This window comes from Malania oleifera, chromosome 13 (genome assembly GCF_029873635.1).
Source record: "Malania oleifera isolate guangnan ecotype guangnan chromosome 13, ASM2987363v1, whole genome shotgun sequence".
NCBI classification, from domain to species: Eukaryota; Viridiplantae; Streptophyta; class Magnoliopsida; order Santalales; family Ximeniaceae; genus Malania; species Malania oleifera.
This window is the reverse complement of record NC_080429.1, coordinates 16,485,598-16,510,059: the sequence shown is the minus strand read 5'-3', so window position 1 is coordinate 16,510,059 and position 24,462 is coordinate 16,485,598. Positions and strand designations below refer to the sequence as shown.

At 34.9% G+C, this 24,462-nt stretch overlaps 2 protein-coding genes across 2 annotated transcripts; one reads left to right on the top strand and one right to left on the bottom strand.

Moving 5' to 3' along the window:
- Positions 1 to 12,262: 12,262 nt before the first annotated feature.
- LOC131145707 (transcription factor bHLH55-like) lies at positions 12,263 to 16,031 on the top strand. Its single transcript, XM_058094904.1, has 3 exons — positions 12,263 to 12,649; positions 12,779 to 12,835; positions 15,873 to 16,031. The coding sequence occupies exons 1-3, from the start codon at positions 12,263 to 12,265 to the stop codon at positions 16,029 to 16,031; spliced, it is 603 nt and encodes a 200-aa protein (XP_057950887.1).
- A 323-nt stretch (positions 16,032 to 16,354) lies between these two features.
- Positions 16,355 to 21,236, bottom strand: LOC131145442 (uncharacterized). The gene is made up of 9 exons (XM_058094521.1): positions 20,984 to 21,236; positions 20,834 to 20,890; positions 20,185 to 20,282; positions 19,754 to 19,823; positions 19,384 to 19,432; positions 18,188 to 18,276; positions 18,045 to 18,092; positions 17,232 to 17,291; positions 16,355 to 16,722 (listed from the first exon to the last, which is right to left on the bottom strand). The coding sequence occupies exons 1-9, from the start codon at positions 21,041 to 21,043 to the stop codon at positions 16,612 to 16,614; spliced, it is 642 nt and encodes a 213-aa protein (XP_057950504.1). The 5' UTR covers positions 21,044 to 21,236; the 3' UTR covers positions 16,355 to 16,611.
- Positions 21,237 to 24,462: the final 3,226 nt, after the last annotated feature.

Genomic DNA, 24,462 nt, shown 5'->3' with positions numbered 1-24,462 from the left:
TAGTCTATGAGGAGGTGTCAGTACAGGTTCTAGATAGAAAAGAACAGGAATTACGTAATAAGAAGATTCCTCTAGTAAAGATTCTATGGAGGAATCATGCAGTAGAAGAAGCTTCTTGGGAGCTCAAAGAACAGATCAGACAGAAATACCCATAATTGTTTCAAGAAGTTCATATGTAATTAGGAAAATGCAAGTAAATATGTAGTATTTCTTTTGCAGGTACATCTAATAGTTTAGTTATGAATGATCTTTTAGTTTTGAGAGAATTTCACTTTAATTTATATATGTAATCTCTCAGAACATGAAATGTAACCACAGTATTCCTCTGCCATAAGTGGGTAAGTAATAAAATATATAGACCGTTTATCTTTAAGGGATGATGAGTTATATGAATAGTAAATTTTGAGGACAAAATTTTATAAGGAGGGGAGAATGTAGTAACCCAGGAAATTATCGTATTTAAATAATGGAAAAAGGAGAAAGGAATTAAAGAATTAATTAAATAAAGCCTCGTCAATGAACATAGGGGATTCGTCGACGAGAGCATAGGAGGGGCTCGTCAACAGGGATGTGTCTCATCGACAAAAGGATACCGAGAGGATGTTTTGGCGATCCTAAATTTTGTCGATGAGGGGTGAGAGTTCATCGAAGAATCACCTTCTTGACCTTGTCGACGAAGTGACATGGCTCGTCGACGAGGGCCAGTGTATAAATAGCCCAAACTTCATTTTTGGGTTGAAAATTGACGCACAAATTCTCTCTCTCTCTCTCTCCTCCATTCATCCCTCCTTCCTTCTCTCTAAGATCTCGGGCCGGATTCTCACCAGTTCGACTATCTGAAGCCACCACGATTCTCCTGATAAAATTCTCTAAAAACCTACTAGAATGGATCATTGGTGGAACTACTTTGGAATTCATCCCTGGTTTAAGGTAAGACTTTTTACTTAAAATTTGGTCTTTCCATAGTTATAGGAAATGTTGTATATGAAGAAATGCTGAAGTTTAGTTCTGAGAGATGTTGATTTCAAGGTGTTGAACGGGGAACCCTGCGGGTGCAGGACAAGTGTATTTTAGGGGGTTTCTTTTCAGAAATCAGGTAAGGGAATAGAGTAAAACAGTCACTTTTCTATGAAAATACTATTAAATGACTAATAGATTTATGATTAGAAAGTATATATTACATTTGAGTATTATTAAGAAAATGTTTATTTGGGAAAAATACTACTATTATATTGAAATGTATGTATTAGTATAAAATGCTAGAAAATATGATTTTCAGTGTAGAATATATGGTCTCATTTAGAATTGTGTGGCATGAATATTATTTTATGTGAAAAGTATTATATTAAGGCAATTTTACAGATAAAGTATGTCTTTAGAAATTATGGAATAATGCAGTACATTATGATTTTATAATACATGATAAATAACATGTCTATTTAGATAATTATCTATGAAATGTTCGGTACAAGATCGTGATTGATAGTCAGCGCAAGGCCGTGTATTATATATGATTTCTGCGCAAGGCCGTGTATTATGTATGATTTTGGCGCAAGACCGTATTTATGAAATGTTCGGCGCAAGGTCGTAGATATGAAAGTAATCGGCACAAGGTCGTATGTATTTATGTTATTACAAGAAATGCTATCAATCTTCTTAGGTTAAACTGTATATTATCATGAATTATATAATATCAGAACTCGAATGATAGTTCAGTTCAATTACATGAGCAAGGTATTGTAGTTATACAGATCAAATTATTATGTTTTAGACTTTTGCTAACCGCCCCTACTAGTAGAGGGGGTGGGAGATGGATAGTCGATGTGCCTTTCAGTGTAGAGTTGTAGACATCTACCTAGCAGTCTAGACCAGGATGTGGTGGGCCCATCGTACTTACAAACATTTTTGACTCGGCAGTGGTCGGCCAACCATTGTTGGGTCCCGCCTTCAGGCTGCACAACCCGTCATGGAGGGTAATACATGACATCAGCTAGCTATTCATCCTGGGTAAATTTTTAGTATTATTAGCTATACCAGACAGCTCATGAACAGTACGATTTATTAGAAATATGAAAGTATATGTTTATGCAGTTATTAAATGATTAATGTTTTCTAGTATGTAAAATGTATTGTATATCTATATTAGCATAATATTCATGTTGTCACGCAGCTGTATTTAGTTTATTTTCCCTTACTGAGAGGTGTCTCACCCCAGCTTAAATAATTTTTAGGAAACCCAGAAAGATTGGCGGAGTGAGGTCGCCGTTGAGTTAGTTGTGCTACCCCGCTAGGAGGGTAAGCTTTGAACTAAGATCAGAAGATTTTGATGTGGGATCCTAGAATTATTTTTGGATATCTTGGGGATTGTATATGAATACAATATTACTGAGGATGGCAGTTGACTCTGGTATTATGTATTTTATGGTTTGATGGATGTAATTTATATTTACTGTTGCTTAGGTTTCCGCTGTTTAAGTCAGATATACCCCGTTACCCACGGGTTCGGGTTCGCTTTGTTGATTATATTTAATTATATAGTGAAGTAAGCGGGTCATTACAAATGACGTGGGAAATCTAGCCATGAATAAGCCCTTTAGACCCCCCTGGTGAGGCACCAAACCCCTGGGGCAGGTACTTTCCCCGCTAATGCGCCGCCCATGTAAATCTGAATGCGGTCGCCGTTTACTCACTGTTAGGTTGGACCTTTGGCTAACCCGCCTCCGAGGACACATCTCAAATTACCAACCGTAGGACACGAAGCTCCTCCGCATCACCGTTGGCTCCTTGAGTGCATCTACCAGGATTCAAACTCTTGATGCTCCTACTAGATTACCCGGCTCCTTTCCACTGTGACACCAAACCCCTGGGGCAGCTACCTTCCACCTTGATGCGCCGCCCATGTAAATCCAAATGCGGTCACAGTTTACTCGCAGTTAGGTTGGACGTTCGGCTAACTCGCCTCAGGACACATCTTAGATTACCAACTGCAGGACATGGTGCTCCTCCACATCACCGCTGGCTCCTTGAGTATATCTACCAGGATTCGAACTCCCGATACTCCTACTGGATTTCCCAACTCCTTTCCACGACACCAAACCACTGGCTTACATATATTAATTGTATGATACATGTATGCTTTTTGTTTGTTTTTGTTTTTTGTTTTTGTTCTTCTTTTTTTTTATGGAAACCCTAATTTTATTGATAGTCCTCACTTATGGCGGAGAAAAACTGTGGTTACAAGCAAGACACAAGGGATTTACAAACAAACTATCAAAATCATTCCAAACATCAAAACCGATACATGTCTATCAAAACTTGTACCATTATCCAACTAAAACCATCTAAACAGGCCTATATCAACCAAAACAAACAAATGCAAATAAAAACAAATCACCTGCAAAATGAAATCAATTACCTACAAACAAAACCCACAGGAAAATTAAATGATGACAATTAAACATGAAAGTTTGGAATACTCCACCTTATTCATACGAATTAGGCCTCTCATTTTACTCAATAGTTGATAGTTGTTATGATAATGGACATGTAAGTGTCATACTAATTTGTATATAAAATACAATTCTTTGCTCCTTTATTAGCGGAAAAATTTTCAATTAGTCCATGTAGAACATATCATTAAAATCCACATCAAAATACTCAATGTGTCAACATGAAACATTTTCTCATTAGCATCTTTCATTAGTCACAAAATAATTTCCAAAAACATTAATATTCCAAGTTGGCCAATTGAACCAAACCACCTTTGTTTTGGGCTTTGTTTAATTCTCTCTCTCTCTCTCTCTCTCTCTCTCTCTCTCTCTCTCTCTCTCTCTCTCTCTTCACTTTTTTGTATTGTATTGTGCTAATAATTCGTTTTTGTTTTAAGGATGAGAAAGGAAGAGAACATAACCAAATAGTAGTGGGTCATTTATGTTCCCCAAAGTGACACATGGGAATTCTCTTTAATTATGTATATGTATTTTATTTTCCAGAAAGGGGAAGTTCCCCCCTTAATTAATGTGGCAAAGGAAAGAATCATGCACTGGAATATACATGTGTGTGAACAGGATAAAGCAATTTGACGTCGGTTTGATCTATCTGTACGGATCCCTTGAACGCAGGCTACATATATAGTTCCAATTATTAGCTTCTAGATGTCTAACTATTGATATAGCGTCCTTTAGACTTATGTGATCCAAATCATAAAGAAGGGAATCACAAAATCTGCGTGTCTGACACGTGTAGTAGCAAACCAAGAAGCAACTATGCAATCCGCCCTAAAATGAAGGATTTTTTTTTTTTTACCGAAATATTAAAAAAAATACAAATACAAGCAGATAGGAGAAATATTATGGAAATGAACTCAACCGACTTTCTAAAAATTGATTGAGTATTTTTTAAAAAATACACAAAAAAACATAAAACTGATTTTTCAAAAGTCGATTTTGTGTCAACTATATAAAATAACTGGTTATATGTCAGTCTGCATGTAGAGATCCGAAAAATAATAATGAATAAAAATAATAAAGAAAAGATAAAATCGGTTAAGTATAGGACCAAACCGTCGACGGTTTTGGGAGTATTAAGAAAACCATCGACGGTTTTGGGAGTCTTAAGAAAACCATCGACGATTTTGTGTGGTTTGGTTTGGTGAGACCAAATCGTTGACGATTTTAGCATGCTTAGGAAAACTGTCAGCGGTTTCGAGTTACCGAGAGCGTGTGAAGGTAAAAACGCCTTAAAACGGTTTGGTTAAAGACCAAACCGTCTACGGTTTCAGGAACATCGTCGACGGTTTTGGCTAGGCCAGCAGCCTATAAAAGGGTTCTAGTTGATTTTTTTGTTAGAAAATTCTCTCCTCTCACTTTCTCTCTCTAAGAGTTGCGAAACCCTCTCTCTCTCTCTCTCTCTCTCTCTCTCTCTCTCTCTCTCTCTCTCTCTCTCTCTCTCTTCGATTTCTCGTCTGTTTTAAGCCCAAATTGACTGGTAAACACCATTTCAGGATCTCGACATCGATTCTCTGCAGTTTAACCGGAGCAGATTCGTAGTTTGACGATCCTAAACACCACTTCAAGGTTGAGGTAAGGAAAATAAATTATGTCAATTGTTTTTAAAATTTAACTAGTTAACAAGAGTGTGTAAGCCTAGAGATGTTAAAATAGCTATTATTCTGACGTTGAGCCGATTAAACTAAAGTATTTGAATGCAGGGTGTTGTGCAAATGTTGTAGGCATCGTTTTAGGATCCCTACAGGCATATCTTCGGTCGACAGGTAAGGGGATAGATTATGTCAGGTATTTTTAGAAAATTTACCGATTAAATTGTAGTATTTGATTACAAAAAGTAAATATATAATTTTTTGGATATTCAGGCATATGGAAATGGTATTTATGAATTCAAGTATATTTTTGGGAAACCAGACATTTGAGTTGAGTAAACCCTAGAAGGTGATTTAATGTTATTTCTTAAAAAAATATATTTTTCTTAGGCAATTAGTATATTATAGAGGAATACTCAAATCGTGTGGCATGAGTAAAAACATTTTTACTGTATATATATATATATATGAGCATGTCATATTATTTTATGATTGTACAACGCAAATACGATTTGATAATGATTTTTAGAAAAGTTATGAATATTACAAAAATTATGATATTGTTCAGTATATTGTGACAATTTAGCCGAGTTAATGTCGTGATAGTTTAGTCGACATAATGTTGTGACAGTTCAGCCGACCTAGTGCCATGGTAGTTCAGCCGGCCTAATGTTGTGATAGTTCAGCCGGCTTTATGTCGTGATTAGTTTTAATATGACAGATTTTATGCAGAAAAATGAAAATGAGATTATGATACAGTTATATTAAATGAAATGTATTATATGGTAGCAAAACCTTGATGGATTAGTTTAGATTCAGAGCATAGTACCGTAACTATTATATTAGATCAATGTCACATCACTTCTTAGATAGAGTGTTGGTGATTGGATAGTCGATTGTACCCAGAGAAGAGTAGAGTACCCCCTTGCAGTCCGAACCAGGCTGGGTAGGCCAATCGTACCTACAGAAGCGTTATGTTTGGCTTAGCGTGGTAGGTCAGCCATTGCTAAGTCCCGCCTACGGGCTGCACAACACAATCATGTAGGGTTAATAGATGATATCAGCTAGCTATCCATCTAGGGGTAAACTTTCAGTATTATACAATTATAGCAGATGATTTACATGTATATAGAATTTTTATTATGACAAAGTAAGCTTATGTTGAAAAGTATGTATTTACCAGACTTATTTAAGTATGAATACATATTTTCATGATTTATCAGTTACAGTTAATTATTTACAGGATATGTTTATGATATACTAGAACTCATGTTGTCATACACTGATGATAATATATCCCTTCTTACTGAGAGGTGTTTCACCCAAGAATCTTAACATTTCAGGAAATACAAGGAATCAAGGATAGAGTGCTCCGGGGTGGGACCTAGATAATTTTGTTGAAAGTAAGTGCCTGTGAGTACTAATATGTATACAGTGATATTTGGTACACCATGAGTTGTATTTATATTTATGGGGAGATACTATGAGATGATTGATGGTTTTAGAACTCTGGTTTTGTATATGGGATTTTATGTGTTTCCGTTGTTTGGTTCACGGACTATTTTATGGACTCGTATGTAAGAACCCAACCCGAGATATGTAGATTGAATAAATAACAAAAGGATAAAAAGGTAAATTTAGCAGGCTTTGTCGACGAAGGCCATCGTACTATTCGGCGACGAAATTCAAAGCCTCGTCGACGAAGAGATACCGAACGTGTTGTAAAATATCATAATAGGGTTCATCGCCAAAGGAGTCGGTTCATCAACGAAATGTGTGGATGATTCGTCGACGAAGGCGTCTTCTCGTCTACGAATTGCACCGGGTCAAGGGTCTATAAATGGGATATTTTGTTGCTTCATGGCTAAGTAAGCTAAATCTAACTCTCTCTCTCTCTCTCTCTCTCTCTCTCTCTCTCTCTCTCTCTCTCTCTCTCTCTCTCTCTCTAGGATTTCAGGCCATCACTTTCCGGAATCAATGATCCGACGTTACCACATGGATCAGTAGGACAATCTCTACATTTATAGCGGATCGAAAATTCATTTAAAGGATTTTCGGGTTTTTGACCCAAAACCAAGGTAAGGGCCCGATTTCAAATTTATTTTGGAATATATGTAGTAGTAAGAATTATAGTGAAGTCTAGTTCTAGCTAGGATGTTTAGGTTTTGGGAACTCGATTCGTAGTTTTGGAGCCGTAGAGTTCGTATTTTGGTATTCAGAGAAAGGTAAGGGGATTCTATTTATATCAGTTACGGGTGATAATAATACAAAGTTCTTTCATGCTTTTTTGAACCAAAAGAGGAAGAAGGCTATGATTCATTCATTGAAGCTTTCGAATGAAGAAGTGTTTGATTCTATGGAGGCTGTTCATGAGGGTGTCGTAAGGTATTTTCAAACTTTTTTAATAGGTGTAGGACCCAGTTGAACAGCTTACCTTGATGATACTATATCTCCTATGGTTTTTAAAGAGGAGAATATTGCACTCTGTCATGCACCGTCCGAGGTGGAGCTAAGGGATGCTATTCTTTCTATCCCAAAAAATAGTAGCCTCGATCTGGATGGTTTTGGTTCGGCATTTTTCCATGATTGTTGGGATATTGTAAAAGAAGAGGTGATCGATGCAGCTAAAGATTTTTCTGATGGGCCTCCTCTTCCTAGATTTAATTCTGCATCTTACATTGTTCTAATCCCAAAAGTTCATAATCCCCATAGTTTTGACAAGTTCAGGCCTATTATTCTTTGCAGTGTTATCTACAAATTTTTTTCAAAAATTATTGTTGCAAGGACAACAGGTTTTTGTCTTCTTTGATTTCTTCGGAGTAGGGAGCTTTCATTCCCGATAGAAGTATATTTGAAAATATTACATTGGCACAAGAAATGGTTCATTCACTGCATAAGAAGTCTAATGGTGGAAATGTAATGATCAACGTTGACATGGCTAAGGCATATGATAGGGTCGATTGGGATTTTTTTAACTTGGTTCTAAAAAGCTTTGGTTTCTCCTAAAGATTCTGTAGTTTAGTGGCAGAATGTGTTTCCTCTCCTTGGTTTTCCATTATGATGAATGGCACTTATAAAGGTTTCTTTAAACCTTCTCTAGGGCTTCGCCAAGGAGACCCTCTATCTCCTTATCTGTTTGTTATTTCATAGGAAGTTCTTTCTCGGCTTCTAAAGAAAAATTTTATGGAGAATAAGATAGGGTTTTGGTATCATCCTCGTGGGGCACCTTTGGTATCTCACCTACTCTATGAGGATGACATTCTTATTTTTGCCAATGGTAAGAGAAGTTCCATTCGAATGCTTATCAAGACTCTTAAGAAATATGAGGATTGGTCTGGTCAAATGATAAATAAAGACAAGTCAAGTATTTTTTTGTCAAATAGAAATGCTTATGCTCGGAAGCGATCCTTGTTAAGGATAACTGGATTTGTAGAAGGAGGGTTCCCTACTACATACTTAGGTGTTCCTTTGGTATCAGGTCATCTTACGGCCCTTATTTTAGAGCCTCTAGTTGCTAAATTGAGGAAAAAGATAGCGAGTCGGAAATTTAAGCTTTTATCCCAAGGGGGCCGCTTAACTTTAATTAAGCATGTATTATCATCAATGGCGGTTCATCAATTGGCAGTAATTAACATTCCTAATATTGTCTTCACAAAGATAAATTCTCTGTTATCAAATTTTTTTTGGAGTGGAGTAAATAATAAAAGGAAAAGGAAATGGTGTTCCTGACCTAATATATGTAAGCCTATTTGTGAGGGTGGTTTGGGTATTAGGAATTTTGAGGAAGTAAAAAAAATCATTGCATATGAAGTTTGTGTTGATATTGTTAATTATGGATAATCTGTGGACTCAATTCTTTAAAGTCAAGTATTTGAATAATAGACACCACAAGCTAGATAAAGGAACCAGATTTTGAAAATCGATTGCACGTGTGATACCTGAAGTATTAGAGCATGTTTGTGTTCATATTAAAGAAGGGTCGACCTCTTTCTCATTTGATTGATGGTTAGCCTCCGGTCCCCTTTGTGCTAAGGTTCAGGAAATCAGAAACCATAAGCTACGAACACGAGATTGTTGGGATAGAGATGGGTGGAATGTTGATTTATTAGTGGATCTGTTGGGTGAAGAACAGGCTAAGGAAGTAATGAACTATGCCATTTCTTGTAAGGAGGGTCGAGATACAATAATTTGGGAACCTTCAACAGATGGAAAAGTTACCACAGCAAGTGCTTGGGAAATTATAAGGGAGTGTAAAGAGGAATTCTTAGTTTCAAAATGGATCTAGCATCCTGTGTTGCCAAAACGGTGTCAATTTATATGTGCAAGTCTTGGTTCGCTTGTCATCTAGTTGATACTCGTATTCAAGAAGTAGGTGTTCAGATGGCCTCTCGGTGTGATTGTTGTTCAAATGTCAAGATTGAGTCTCTAGACCATGTGTTTTGCACGGGATCTTTTGCTCAGGAGGTGTGGAAACAAGTAGCAGTGGCATTGAGCGTTAATTGTATGACAATGAATACATGGAAAGCTAGAGTTAATTTCTGGTTTAGTTGTGCAAAACGGGCCTCAAAGTTAGGCATTTTGGTAGGTCTCATACCTAGTCTCATTATTTGGAGACTTTGGACTTGTCAATGTAGAGTCAGGATGGAATCAATTCATGATTCGATGAGAACTTTTTGGCTTGATATTAAATATTGGATGAGGTCCATTTCGGACAAGTTAACTAAATATGCACCTGCTTCTTGCATGGATATTGCAGTCCTTCGTGCTTTGGATATTCAAGTAAAAAATGTGAGGACTCATCTTCCTCGTGTAGTCAGATGGTGTAAAGTTGGGATAGGTTGGATTAAGTTGAATGTGGATAGAAGCTGTAGAGGTAACCCCCAAGTAATTGTGGTGGTGGAGGTGTGATAAGATATGAAAGAGGATTATTTAAAGTAGTTTTTTCCTCATTATTGGGTTATGGAATTAATAATATGGATGAATTGAAAGCAAATATTATAGGAATTAATCTATACAAAGATCTCGGATTTGATCAAGTGGAGATTGTCTGTGACTCTACTTTGTTGATTCAGTGGATTAATTCTAGGAAGTGTTTGGCTTGGAACTTATGGGAATTGTGGGAAGAGCTTGTGTTAGCATTGAGAGACATACATTACAAAGTGGAATATGTTTATAAAGAGGCGAATCAAAGTGCAGATTTCTTTGCCAAGCAGGGTGAATCTAGTATATCTAGATCATATATTTTCCAAAATGATCTTCCACAGCAAGTCAGGGGAATGATTCGTTTGGATTTGTTGTGATTCCTTCCTTGCGCTCGTGATCCTTTGTGTTGGTGTTTGTGAAGGTTGTAGTGGATGGTTTATTTCTCAAGATCTTCAATAGTTTTGTTTGTTTTCCACTTATAGTTGTTTAATTCTTATTTTTTTTGTTTGGTTGTTGGTCATGAGTCTATTGGTTTTGAATAAGTTGGTTAAGTCAGTTTTAAATTCTTAGGGTTTGTTTTTGTTATCCCCAAGTCTCAAGGTTGGAACCATGGTTTTCTTCCGCCATATATATATTCTTACTTTTAATTAGACACGATAAAATGAGTAAAAAATTGTTAATTTGAATTAAATTCAACTCACTTAAACTGATTTATAACTGATCCATACGTTAAATGAGTCGAATATGATTTGAATTTTTTTTCCCTCCTCTAAATGAGTTAGTTCGTGGATTTTGGATTTATTTAATGGATATTCACCTATCCATTAATAATTAATGTCTAAATTCATAGATAATTTTATATACCCATATTTATTGGATATTAGTCCAAGTAACATAAGTTCTATCGGCCAAGGCCTAGTCTCACACTCCCAACTCTTGCACTATATATACACCTCTGAGATGTCCCATGCCCACATTCAAACTCAGTTCAAATACTCACTTCTCATTATCAAAACAAAAGCCATAAATTTATTATCTGAAAAATAAAAAAATTATAATTTTGTGATTGATTATTAAATGTTCAACAATTTCCAAATTATAATTTTAAAAATAACTTCATTTATTATATTATGAAATAAATTGTTCATCAGATAATAAAAAAAAAATTATACTAGGAATAAGAATGATGGATTATCTGTCATCTATCACCGAATATTTGATCTGAACTGTCATAAATTTATCACTTAATTGAATCAGATATAGAATGCAATTTTCTCACCCGATAATCGATAATCTACTTAATTCGTCACGGATTATCCGATCTAATTCACTTTACAAAGTCTATTTTAAATGCACGCATATTCATGGAGAAGGGGTTCAATTATAAATTGACTACCTCCCACAACAATGCCTAGCACATCAATCCTCCGCCACATTTGTCCATATGATTATACGTCACTTGAATCCCACAAGGAATCAAATCCAAATCATCTCAGTCGACGGTTTACCCTGTGATGGATTATATGTCTGTGTGTGTGTGGCAGTAATATTGCCTTGCCCTAGAAATGCACCAAGAGAACTTTACTGAAGTCTTAACCCTCAAACAATCAAATGCATGCTGAGATGCTTCAGTGTAAAAATATTATAAACGAATGGGAAACGCGTTTTGTGCAAATTAATTAAAGCATGCAGTGCCCACAACCCTACTTTGAGATGGGCGGCAAGGACACTCATGATCTCCCTTGTCTACCAAGAGATTGCATAGAATCTTGGGATCTTAATAAACCCAACATTGAAGATCTCAAACCCTAACACGCCTATCTCTCCTTCATCACTTCCATTTCCCCACAACAAAGAAAGCTAGCTTGAAACAAGAATCGTTTGTAAATTTTATATACATATACGCTATTCAATCTGAATCATCATACACATGTTTCCTTTCAACCAAAGAAGTAATGAGCTGTACAATCAGATCTCCTCCATCCCTTGCCAGCAACAAGAAGATCAGATTCTAGATCATGCTTCGCTGGAAGGCAGTGCTATTAACCCTACCAACATTAACAATGATACCACTAATTTTAGTACTACCAGTGATGTTAACATTAACAAAAGGGTCATCCGAAGAGAGATCGAACGGCAACGCCGACTAGAAATCACTACCCTTCATGCCTCGCTTCAGTCACTGCTTCCTTTCGAACTCATCAAGGTAATCATAAACCCTAACTATTTTCCTCCGCTTACATGCTTTTAGGGTTTATAAAGGCTGAATATGGGATAACAGGGAAACGCTCAGCGTGTGATCACTTAATCGAGGCAGTGGATTACATAAAGCAACTGCAGAGGAAGATCCAGCTGCTGAGCGCCAGGAGAGATAAGCTCAAGAGGTTTTTGAGCCCGGTAGGTCCGCAACCAGAAGATGGAAGCTTGAGTGAATATTCACAGAACCAGGTTATGGTCTATCCATGTTCAGACGGAGTACTAGAGATTGTGATAATTAGTGGGTTTAGAGAAGAAGGGTTGGCTCTATCAGCAGTGCTGAAGGCCATGCTCGAGGAAGGATTTCATGCTGTGTGCTGTGTTTCAAGTATTAAAGCAAATGAAAGGGTACTTCACACAATTAAGGCTGAGGTATATATTGAGATCTACTGTTTGGCTTCTGACTAAATTACATTTTCATCTTGGAATGCACGCACGCACGCACGCACGCACACACACACTCTTAATTTCCCCTCATTTCTTCAATTATAGCGGTCACAGGTGAGCGATAATACACGCGTCGATCCGTATGGGCTGCAACAGAAGCTCGCCAGTTTGGTTCGCTCAACCCAATAAATTCCCAAGTAACCCTTTTCGCAACTAAATTTCTAAGTAACATTTTGTGTACCTGCTTGAGCTCGATCGGTTGTTCCTTCGCTTCTTGCAATGAGTATCGTTGATTAGATAGATAAATTTTTTGTTAATGGGTGTGCTCAATCATATATAAACTGATTCATCTGTTACTGTTTGGAGCAGTTAGAGGCAGCATTAAGAATTCAAGCGTTCATTTAAATCTAGACGGGCGTAATCCTGCGAAGAGTCCGGGAATAAGGATGTGCCAACCCAATTAAATCATTCATGGAAGTAGAAAAAATTTTACTTTCAGTCTTTGATATCTGATTGTTTGTGTGTGTAATTAAAAATCTGGCGATCACATGCATATGCGAATGTGAACTTGCATGCCTGTACATATATATGTGTCTGTGTGTGTGTTTAATTTGATTTAGAGCATGTTAATTGCATGCCCAGTTTTCATATGAACTCCTCCCCATGCATGCAGCTCAAGTATTGTAAATTGATTGGCCTTATCTACAATTGTACAAATTTTTTTTCTGAATATATGTATATGCATGCGTCCTATATATCTGGTTTCTTCTCACATACTTCTAATTTTGGTATGTTAACTCAGCTGACAGGAGTTCATTTATGTATATTTTCTTTAATTCAAAACAATGCTGATTCATCTTTTTTAACGTTATATTTACGTAGATACATGAATTCCCTTAGATACATCAGTCCATTTAAAAAAGATTTTTCAACTACATGTACCAAAGACAAGGAAACAATAAGTTCAATTTAGGTTTCAATGGGAAACATTTTCAATTTAGGAATAATGTCAACCTCTTGTAAGTGCACACATATATATTATCTTAAATATTGATAAGTATTTTGATAGACATGTATTGAGTTATGGCTCATACTTCAAACAACAAACAACAAACAACAAAAATCAAGTTTTAGTCTCATTAGGTGGGATCGGCTATAAAAGGGCTTAATCTGTTGAAAGGTAAATTTGTGGTAAACTTGACTTATCAATTCATGAAGAAGATTCTAGCTATTATATGAATAGTGTAGTCGCTATATGAATAGTGTGGCCGCAATATGAATAGTATAGTCGTTATATGAATAGTATAATCACTATATGAATAATGTAGCTGTTATATGAATAGTATAGCCGCAATATGAATAGTGTAATCGTTATATGAATAGTGTAGTCACTATATGAATAGTAACCACCTGCTAAGTTTGTAAACCTATAAATTAATAGGCTATAAGTTTGTAATGAAAATCATGGAGTGAAGAATAAGAAATCTAGAGAGAGTGAGAGATTGTAAAGGAAGAAAAAACTTCCATTGTTGTTTTTTTTTTTTTAGATTAATTGATTTCAATAAAATTAAGTATTATTTGTGTGCAATATATCTCTCAGAGGATTACATCCAGTGACCTCAACCATTCCACTCCATCCAACATAATCCACTTGAAGTTAATTGGTTATCAGTGGAAACCTAATTTTGCATGGAGGTGAAGGAGGGTTTGAAGGTTTGCCATGGTATGGTTTAGTATCTTAAATCTAGTATACTATTATTATATTGTTAAGTGAGTGCATTTTGGGGGTTTTCATATAGGGGCTATAAATGCATGGTTACAGCCTACGATTGGAACCTTGAGATAGTTTTTTTTTTCTTTTTTTATTACTTGAAATTCCAACCTGGACGAGTCCTTTAAACCCTTCTAAATGGCATCAATAGAACATCCTCCTTATAAATCAAGAATCAGCCTTTATACAAAATCGAGCTTAAGCTATACCTCCTACAATCAAAAACTTTACAACCCGTCCATGTCTACTTGAATTACTCTTAGGGGCAACCTTAAAATGGTTTTTATTGGCAAGATAGTGGAAATTGTGTGGAGGCTCTGAAGTGACTGTGTCAATTGCTGTGTTTTTATTTTCTTTTGGTTTCTCTTTCTATTAATTTGTTGTGTGTTTAGTTAGCTTTTTACTTTGTAACTTACCTTAGAAATGTTTTTACAATATGAGATGTCTGGAAATATTGTTGTTGAAATTTCAAAGAAATCAGTTTAAATAATGTTATAAGTGCATTTGATACTGTACTGGATAAAGTAAAATATAACAAATAGTGTGACAACTGTTCATAGTCTCTGTTAGCAGTATTCTTCCATTGAGTTCATTCTTCTCTTCTACCCAGACTTTCCATTGAGTTAATTATCATGTGAGTTTTATATTTTATCTAATGTATATGGACCAATCATACAATACAACCATTTCTCTTACCATGGAAAGCATTTATACTTTATTCAAGTGTTGGATTTGCAAATGAATGGATGGAATAATGATAATACTATTCCTTTTTTTACTCTATCCCTACGTTTGGCCAAAGATGCCTTTGAGTTGAATACAAAATTATATTAAATTTTATTCAAATTCAGTCAAATTTAAATTTAAAATCCAAAATCTATGTTTCCAAACGCAGTGTATGAGTACATAAAAACAATGATCAACCTGATTAGCTCTAGTTATGTCTAGTAATTTGTCGTTGTTTTTGTATGAGTGTATTAATAGATATGGTTTTGTTAAGCTCAATATAAGTGCTTTTACAAAAATAAATAAATAAATAAATTTAAATAATGGGGATGCTATCAATTTTTTTGATAGAAATCACTTGCAATTAAATAATGATGTGCACTTGATAAAGTATGAAAAACATGTTAAATATGTAATGCCACGTGCATTTATTTCATTCTTTGATCCTTACTTTGTTCATTAATGGTAAGACTTGCATAGCTATGTATCCAATATGAATTTTCTTTCTTAATTTTATTGACCACATACTAACATACATATACGTGATTCACTGGAGGAGAAAAATGTATTCCAAGGTCACCATTAATGTGTGGAAGCTTAGAGGGAAACAATACAAGGGCTTTACCTTTATCCTAATCCTTAATTCAGAGATTTGGTGAGAGCAGTCCATGTTTGATAGCATTGGCAAATTTTTTTTCTTTCTTTTTTCAGCTGCTCTTGAGAGAAGTTTCATATACCTTCAAGCACTTCCTGTGGCCAGTACTCCTCTCATTAGGTCCAATCTCAGTTTGCAGATTAATGAGCTCCACTGGCGAAGAACTTATTTTGGTGAGAAAGAAAAATCTGTCTCTTTTGATGAATTTGATTTGAGCATTGTAGTTTGCATGTACACAAAGATTTATTTAGAACTATAAACAATTAAATTTAAATTTTTAAAAATTGAAAAATAGTTACCCTGTAAATTTAGATGTGGCTTGGGTGTTGATTTGGATTTATGTAAATTTAGACAAAACGCAATACAAAATTATATTAAATTTCATTCAAATCTATACAAATTCAAATCTAAGACTCTAAACCCATATTCCCAAACACAGCCTTATAGAGGAGAAGTTAGAAAATTTGTTACAGTTTTTCCCAAATTGTGTTGAGAGTCGTGTCTATCTCTGCAAATGAAGGAAAGGAGATGCCAATTGTGAGCCAACCGAACAAGCATTTAACACTGAATCTTTTACATATGACCCTGCCAATTGCTCCAGAGTTTATGGGGAAATAGTAAGGATAAATGATGGAGTCAACCTGCCCGAAACTTACAAATCGATCCTGTAAATTCAGATTTTCTATCCTACAAATCTAAATCACACCACACAAAGCCCCCTAGGTCTATTTTCCATTCTCTTCCATCTTTTGTTTCAGTAGAATCCCCTTCCATATCTTCAATCTCGATGCAATGTCAAATATCTTTTGCTTGGTTTCTACCTGGTACAAACCGCCAAAGGTCGACAGCAATATCCACCTCCTTTTTCTTATGGAATTTGTATAGTTGCGGCACATCATATCGAAGCTGAGAGGAAAAAATATAAGGTACAACAAAGTGATCCGAGCACCGATCAATAAACAATATCAACATCAAACAATGCTCATCCATCAAGCAATCAACAAAGTATTGCAACAAAATGCAAGAACTAAGCATTTGTGGATTATAATGGAGATCATTATCATTGTTTGGAACTTGAGAAACATGAGGTAAAGGAAATAGAAGTAGATGATTCACTTTTTCTTCTTTGGTCATCAAGAAAAATGGGAAAGTAAAGAATGTAATAAACTGGACAAAAATTTTGGTTTACATGTCATTAACCATTGATTTTCCTAAATTTCTAGTCATATATAACCAAAATTTCACTTAATTATATTCAATATATAAAGAAAGCACAGTGAAAATTTATTTTCTTAGTATTTTCTTTTTCTTTCCTAATCTCTTTTAAAATTCTCAATCCAAACAGAGCCTTACGGAAATAGAACAGGAATATTTTTTAACAAGTGAGAAAGTGACTTAGAGTGATCATCATCTACCTCACATAGAACCTCGGCACTCCTAGCACTGAAATCCCTCAGGGCTGCCTTTTTCACGTGCTGTCATCACCACACCACAAAAAATAATTAAATAGATAAATGACCCCTTCTTTTCAATTGAAATAAACATTGTTCCAAAATCACTAAACAAAAGCAAAATTACCACCCTGAGCAAAATAAAATGATCAACAGCATGCTTTTCCATCAAACAAAAAACTGATTTGGCATAAAATCTTACTATTCACCCCAGTAATGATGGCCAAGGAAACCATAACATAGGGACTTGTCAACTCTATAGGCACCGAATTTTTTCTTGGGATAGCCCAAGGTCGAATTGTCCACTTGCACCATTAAGATTTCCCTAGCTAGTAGGCACCTCATAATCCATCCTATAGAGGTCCATTTTCAAGACGTCTTAAAACCTGGCTTGTGGAGCTTTGAAGCTAAATCTGGCAATTTCAGCTTTCAAGACACCAAAAGTGTAGATGAAATTTTTCCTAGCAAACCAGCTGGCACCTTTAATGCAGGTTCTAATTTGTAAAAAGTCCAGCAGGCTTGTATGCGGAAAGAAGTTAAAACATGTTCATGTGTGCTCACTAGTAAGCTACTTATTGATGGTGAAGAATCTAATACGAGAATCCGCTACTAAAATTAATCTAATCTCTATACAAAATATCGAGCCATGCAATGTCACATGTGTACTGTATCATGCGAAGGTACCAGTAAAAAGCATTAATAATCAACCCTTTTGAGATTGATAAGAAGAAGGTCCTATTCTTACTTTTCAAAATAAAAGGGGAAAAAAAATTTTACCTCTCTTGTTGAAGTCTTATGCAATGAATAAACTGCTTGAGAAGCAATCTGACAAAAGTAACCAATTTAAGGAGCATTTATCTATTAGAACAATTACAACCACCACATTGCTTGTCATAAAAGAAAACAACACCCACGTTCACCTTCAAAGCCTTAAAAAGGAAATCCATGTCAGCCCCCTTCCTTCTGGTTCCAAATGGAGGGTTCATGACAACTGTATCAACAATTTGACCTGGCCAGGACCAAGAACATTAGATAATGAGAGTCTAAAAACTTAACAGTAATAAATTAGATAACTCATGGGACATGCAGAATAATCAAATGATTAACTAGCTTCCAAAAAAAACTCATTTCATTTGAATTCCATCTAGATGACTGAATCATGGTTCAACTCTGTTCAAAATCAGATAGAAAACAATCCAAAAAATAAAAACTGTATGCCAGTGCATAATGTCAAATAAACATTCAGTACAATTCTGCTTCTAAGCACAAAGAAAACAGCAATGGCAACAAACAGTCAAAAGTTGTCATCATCCATAGAATCCTAAATACAAGCAGAATAGCAGTGGTTCCTATGAACAAAAAAACCATCCTTGGCTGAATATATTTCTCCACTCATCAAAGATGCAAAGAAACGACCTCAGGTAGGCCAGAAAATTTTTTCCTTTTCAATACAACAAATAAATTCTTGCAAGCCAGCCTCATCACAAGAGTCTTCATCACATAGTAATGTCATTTACAGCATGAATCCTTCTCAGCTTCTTTGAGTAAGATGTCCACAAGAGAATTTCAGAATAACGGTTCAGGTTAAAAAGGGCAATCCAGGATGGGGGGTATAATAATAATAATAGAGGAATCAAATTTCTGCATATTACCCGAATACAAAGTTTAAGATGCCTGGGGAATACGGGTTAATGGTATTGAATAATTCGAATTAAAAAATTGCAATATGCCAAATTGTAATCAAGGATAAGGACTTGTGCACTTGTGCTGCTTAAAATTTAAATTGCTGCACAGCTGAGTGACATCCCTTGTTTTTAAAACATGCCCAAAATTATGCTACTAGTTGCACTTGAAATTGAATTACAATAATAACATCCTCAGAAATTTAATCAATCATAATATTAATCATCACACAGTCAAATTGGAAGATACATATGAGTGAGCACACAAAAATCATTTTCAAATTTCAAGGACAATGTTGAAGTCAAAAGAAATATGGCATTAGAAAATGACAATGTCACAAAGAAACTGACTTCATGCTCTTTTTTTTTTACAAGTTGATTTCATTCCCACTAAGAGAGAGAGAGAGAGAGAGAGAGAGAGAGAGAGAAGTTACCCTTCCATTCCAAGTTCCTGATATCGCACTGAACCAAATTTAAGTCCAGCTGCAGGTTTAATTGATGGATCAAAGCAGCAAAGCATCAGCTAAATACTATTAACAATCTTAAAACAGCAGGCCAAATGAAAATAAAAAAAATAAAAAATAAAAAGAGAGAGATAAACAGTCATCCATCAACTACACACAATAACCAATCTGACACAGCCGAATGAAAAATAAATAAACTGCCATTTCATCTATGAAACTTTTAAATTTCTATTCTAGGCAAAGGAAGTAAAACTAAAATTAAAATATCAAGCCAACAAGAAAAAATGAAGAAAGAAAACCAATCCTTCATAAAACATGGAGGGCAACACAACGGCAGTACCTCAAAATCCTCTGCGTTTAGTGATGCAATTTCCAAGGATTGGGGATCGATATCGACGCCAATAACATGTCTGTGCAAACAAATAGGAAGTTATGCAACAACAACAGATTTAACAGAGCTGCTTAAGGAAACAAGATTCATAGAATTAGGGAGATAAATATCAACAGAGATTTTAAAAAAAAAAAAAATTTAAGCATTTGAGGGCCTGATTTTAAACAGAAACAGGCGTGCTTGATAAAATCACTCCATCAATACAAGTATTTCGAAAGATGAAATAAAAGTAATGTTACAAAAACAGAATTTATTCACAAAAAAATTGGTGAGGAAGGCTTTCAAAACCAGATACCCAGCACAATAAAAATCATTTAGTAATTACTAATTCAATCTCTTGCCATTGTTTAACCACGATGAGTAAGAGAGATACTACTTACTTTGCATCCAGGAGAGAAGCTGCAACACCTAGTGTACCACAACCACAACCGAAATCTGCTACTACCTTGTCACTCACATCCCCAAATGAATTCTCCGCCTAATCAATCCAGAAAAAGTTTCAGACAAAGAATCTAGTGAATCACAATGGGAAATAGTATGGGCTTTGGAAATAGATTTAGATTTGTGAGTATTTAAATGAATATTGCATTGAGTATTTTCCAAATTGTATTGAGTTTTTTTCCAGACTACAAGCCTGCAAACACTTAAAACACGAATCTTACACGATGTATTTCTGTCTCTTTGTGTGTGTGTGTCTATATATATATAACATTACTCATGACATCATTAGGTTTGAACCACTTGTTAACGCTTAGGTTAAAAACAATTTCATTATTTTCACTTCTGCATAAAAATTATCAATCTCTAAAGTAAAATAACAAATAATTGAAACTTAAAAATTTTACAATCGACACACTGACGTTCGTGGCAGAACCCCATAACGAAGAAATTAACAGAAATTGAAAATAAATGCAGTAAAAAGAAGCAGCAGCAAAAGGGCGAAGGAAAAGAAGAGGAAGAACAAATCAATGACGTAGTATCGGAAGAACTATAGAAAGAAAGCAAGAGTGTGAGGCAATAAGTACATACAGTATATAGCATTCGAGAGGCGATATGAGATCCAGTTGGGTATTGCTCCAGTTCCACCTGCAATAGCACCATTGCATCATCGAAGTTCAATTTCATTCATTCCAGTCAAAATTATTTTTAATTGTTCAATACAAAAGCAGAGAGAGAGACCTTAGGAGAGGAGAACTGTTGGAGATCACCGAGGAGAGCTTCCAACTGCTTGAGCTTCATCCTCGATTCAGGAATCGTCCTCGTCCTCTTCTGCACCCAAGCATGAAGATTCGGGTCATTCAACTTCAACTTCTCAAAAGTAGTCGCGGATCGAATCGCGGATACTGCATCTCAAGTACCGCAGGCTGCAGTGGTTGATGACGGCGAGCCTGGTGTCGTTTTAGTCATGGGCTTGGGCTTTGGAATCGCGGATACCGCATCTTTAGTACCGCAGGCAGTGGTTGAAGACAGCGAGCCTGGTGTCGTTTTAGTCATGGGCTTGGGCTTTGGACTTGGGCTTGGACTTCGTTTAAGATCTTAGGAGCTTGTTTGGTTTATCTCTTAATAGAAGTTACATTTTTAAATAAGGGAATCAATTAGACATTAGAGTATTTGATGGTAATATAAAAATATGTCTAATGTAGATTGAAAGCCTCTCTTTCAATTGTATCTCTTATAAAAAAAAATAAAAATGACAAAAAATTCAATACTCATGTGATTAAAAATAAAATAATAAATTATATTTTATAAAATGATAAATTATATTTTTATAAAATAATAAATTATATTTTTTTATTTACAATTACTAATTAAATATATGACAAAAATGTATTATTCATATTAAATTAAAAGACTTTTACTTATGTAATTGCTCATTAATTTTACTAAATATTTATACTCATTAAGTGTTGAGAATGTTAAAACTAAAAAACAATACATATTCGGATCAAACAGTTAAAATTATTTAGATTTTAGATTTAGTGACTGATTTAAGTTCAATTCAGAAATAGTTCATAAAATCGTATTTGAATTCAATGTTAAACACTTAACACTTAATTTTATCAAATGTCTCCTTACTCTTTACTATAACTTAGAGGGCGTTTGCTTGATTTGAATCGCCTCTAAATAAAATTTACGTCTAAACTAGTTAATAAGTGAATTGCTTAGACATCAGATTGTTTTATTCAGATTCAAGTGTCTCTGTTAGACTTAGTGGCTACACCATCATTGTTTAATGTGTTTTGATGATATTAACCTATATGTTGTTTCTAATGTTTTCCTATCTTTGCAGATCATGTTTAGTACAGGTACTGGTACATGAATTATTGGATCGAAGGCAAAGATCGTATCGAGTAGTCATCAAGAAGGAAAGATCAAATGAACACGTACTCAAAAGGACCCAAGCACAACTAAAGGAAACTTAAATGTAAAATTATTTGTAATAAGGGTTGTGTGAGGTAATATGTTTTGCAATTCTTGCGAGTGTGTTTCTTACATGATTTTTGAGTAAGAGTTGAACAAATGCATGCATACTAAGACACATAAGTATATAGGATTGCACTAAAGTCACAAACTCAATATTTATAGTTTTCTAAGTTAAAACAAGAATTTGTCAAATGAATCCTAAAACTCAAATATGTTTTGGTAAAATGAATTGTACCTCTCTTTTTTATGATGATCAAAGGGGGAGAAGATTTTTGGTGTCTTGTTTGTTAGGAAAATGTTGTATAGTGTTATGTGAGGGGGAGAAGCAAATGCATGGAAAATGCATATGGGGTAGAATGCATATGGTTGCATGAAAGTTCATTTTGCTTACTTGTATTATTTTGAATGAACTTTCTATCTTGTGCACTGTAGGTCAAAAGCTCTATAGATATGAAAAAATATAGTTAAACCTTATATGCATAAAGTAAAAGGGAGCATATTTTAGTACCATTCTAGAATATGCTTAAATTAAGAGGGAGCTTTAAATTTGACAATATAGGAGAACACCAATGGTTTCCCATCATCAAAAAGGGGGAAAATGTTAACCTTGAAGGTTATGTGAGCTTAAATGCATTGTTTTGTTGATATCAACCCATTAGTGGTTCTAGGTAAGCTTATCTTTACATATCAAGTCATGATTAGTATAAATACAAATGCAAAGAATAATTAAATTAGTAATTGGTTAGACATCATCAAAAAAGGAGAGAATGTTAGCCTTAGTGGCTACACCATCATTGTTTAATGTGTTTTGAAGATATTAACTTACATGTTGTTCCTAATTAGTGTTTTTCTATCTTTGCAGATTATATTTAGTATAGGTACTCGTACATGAATTATTGGATCGAAGGCAAAGATCGTACTAAGTAGACATCAAGAAGGAAAGATCAAATTGATACATACTCGGAAGGACCCAAGCATAACCAAAGAAAGCTTAATTGTAGAATTATTTACAATAAGGGTTGTGTAAGGTAGTATTTTTGTAACTTTTGCGAGTGTTTTTCTTGCATTATTTCTGAGCAAGAGTTGACTAAATGGCATACTAGGACACATGAGTATATAGGATTGCACTAAAGTCACAAACTCAATATTCATAGTTTTCTAAGTTAAAACAAGAATTTGTCAAATGAATCCTAAAACTCAAATATGTTTTCAAAGGGATAAGTTTTTAACATTCTAGTTTTAAGAACATTTTAATACTTAGTTCCAATTATGTTAAAACAAGATTTATGTCTTAAAGGTTCAAAGAAAGTCAAGTATATTTATAAAAGGACATAATAGGCATATAAGATATCAAAATAGGTTTTCAAACGTGTTTTATTAATCAAGATATCTTATATTCAAAACGAAACTCATTTGGACAAGTTTTAATCTTCATTGGACTTAATATATTTCATATATTTTTTTCCAATAATGTTTTGAGTTATTAAAACACTTTTTGACAAGGAAAAACAAAACAATCGTCACCAGTGTAGTGCAGCCTTGAATCCTGAACACCGTTCGGCATTTGGGGCATAACTTTTGCTTAAAAAGTTCAAAACAGACGATCTTGGTGTCTCTAAAAAGCTAAGACAAAATGTCACAACTTTCATGTTGATGACTTTTTTTCCAATTCAGTATTATCATTGACGAACACATGAGATTCATCGGCGAATGGTAGTGTGTAACTAGTTGATGAGAGTAGGGGACTTGTCGACGAGTCCAACGAGCAGAATGACACTAACGGACAGAAAATGGTTAGTTTATCAAATAAAATATATTTTTTTTCCTCCCAACGGCTAGTTAACAGCTCCTTTGGTTCTTGGGCTATAAATACGAGCTATTAGACTTGTATTAATATGATTTTGAAGGCTTTTGATCATTCTTAGTAAAAAAAATATTTTTTTATACCAAAACCTAAGCACCTAATACTTTACATTGTTGTTCTTCATTCACAAGTACTCATTCTCTCTTGCTCTTTAACTGTGTTTGATTCATTACTTGAGAGATAGTGTGAGGTTTGCTTTGTATTTAATATTTGCTCATTTGAGGAGTATCATATTGTATTTCCATCATCTTCTTGTAAAGGTTCTTTATGAACTGCTTGGTGAAGATTCTTTGTGAATCGAAGAGGTTCTTTGTGAGTGGGTAGGGATTTGTTCCCGAGTGAAGACTCTTTATGAGCGTGGTAGGGATTT

Excerpts from the sequence above, each read along its gene's own strand:
- LOC131145442 (XM_058094521.1), bottom strand. The coding sequence starts at position 21,043 with ATGAAGCTCAAGCAGTTGGAAGCTCTCCTCGGTGATCTCCAACAGTTC. Across the intron at positions 18,093-18,187 it reads TCCTTTTTAAGGCTTTGAAG|ATTGCTTCTCAAGCAGTTTA; the intron begins GTGAACGTGGGT and ends TACTTTTGTCAG. Across the intron at positions 17,292-18,044 it reads ATAAGACTTCAACAAGAGAG|CACGTGAAAAAGGCAGCCCT; the intron begins GTAAAATTTTTT and ends TGGTGATGACAG.
- LOC131145707 (XM_058094904.1), top strand. The coding sequence starts at position 12,263 with ATGCTTTTAGGGTTTATAAAGGCTGAATATGGGATAACAGGGAAACGC. Across the intron at positions 12,650-12,778 it reads TTCACACAATTAAGGCTGAG|GTGAGCGATAATACACGCGT; the intron begins GTATATATTGAG and ends TAGCGGTCACAG. Across the intron at positions 12,836-15,872 it reads AACAGAAGCTCGCCAGTTTG|CTGCTCTTGAGAGAAGTTTC; the intron begins GTTCGCTCAACC and ends TTCTTTTTTCAG.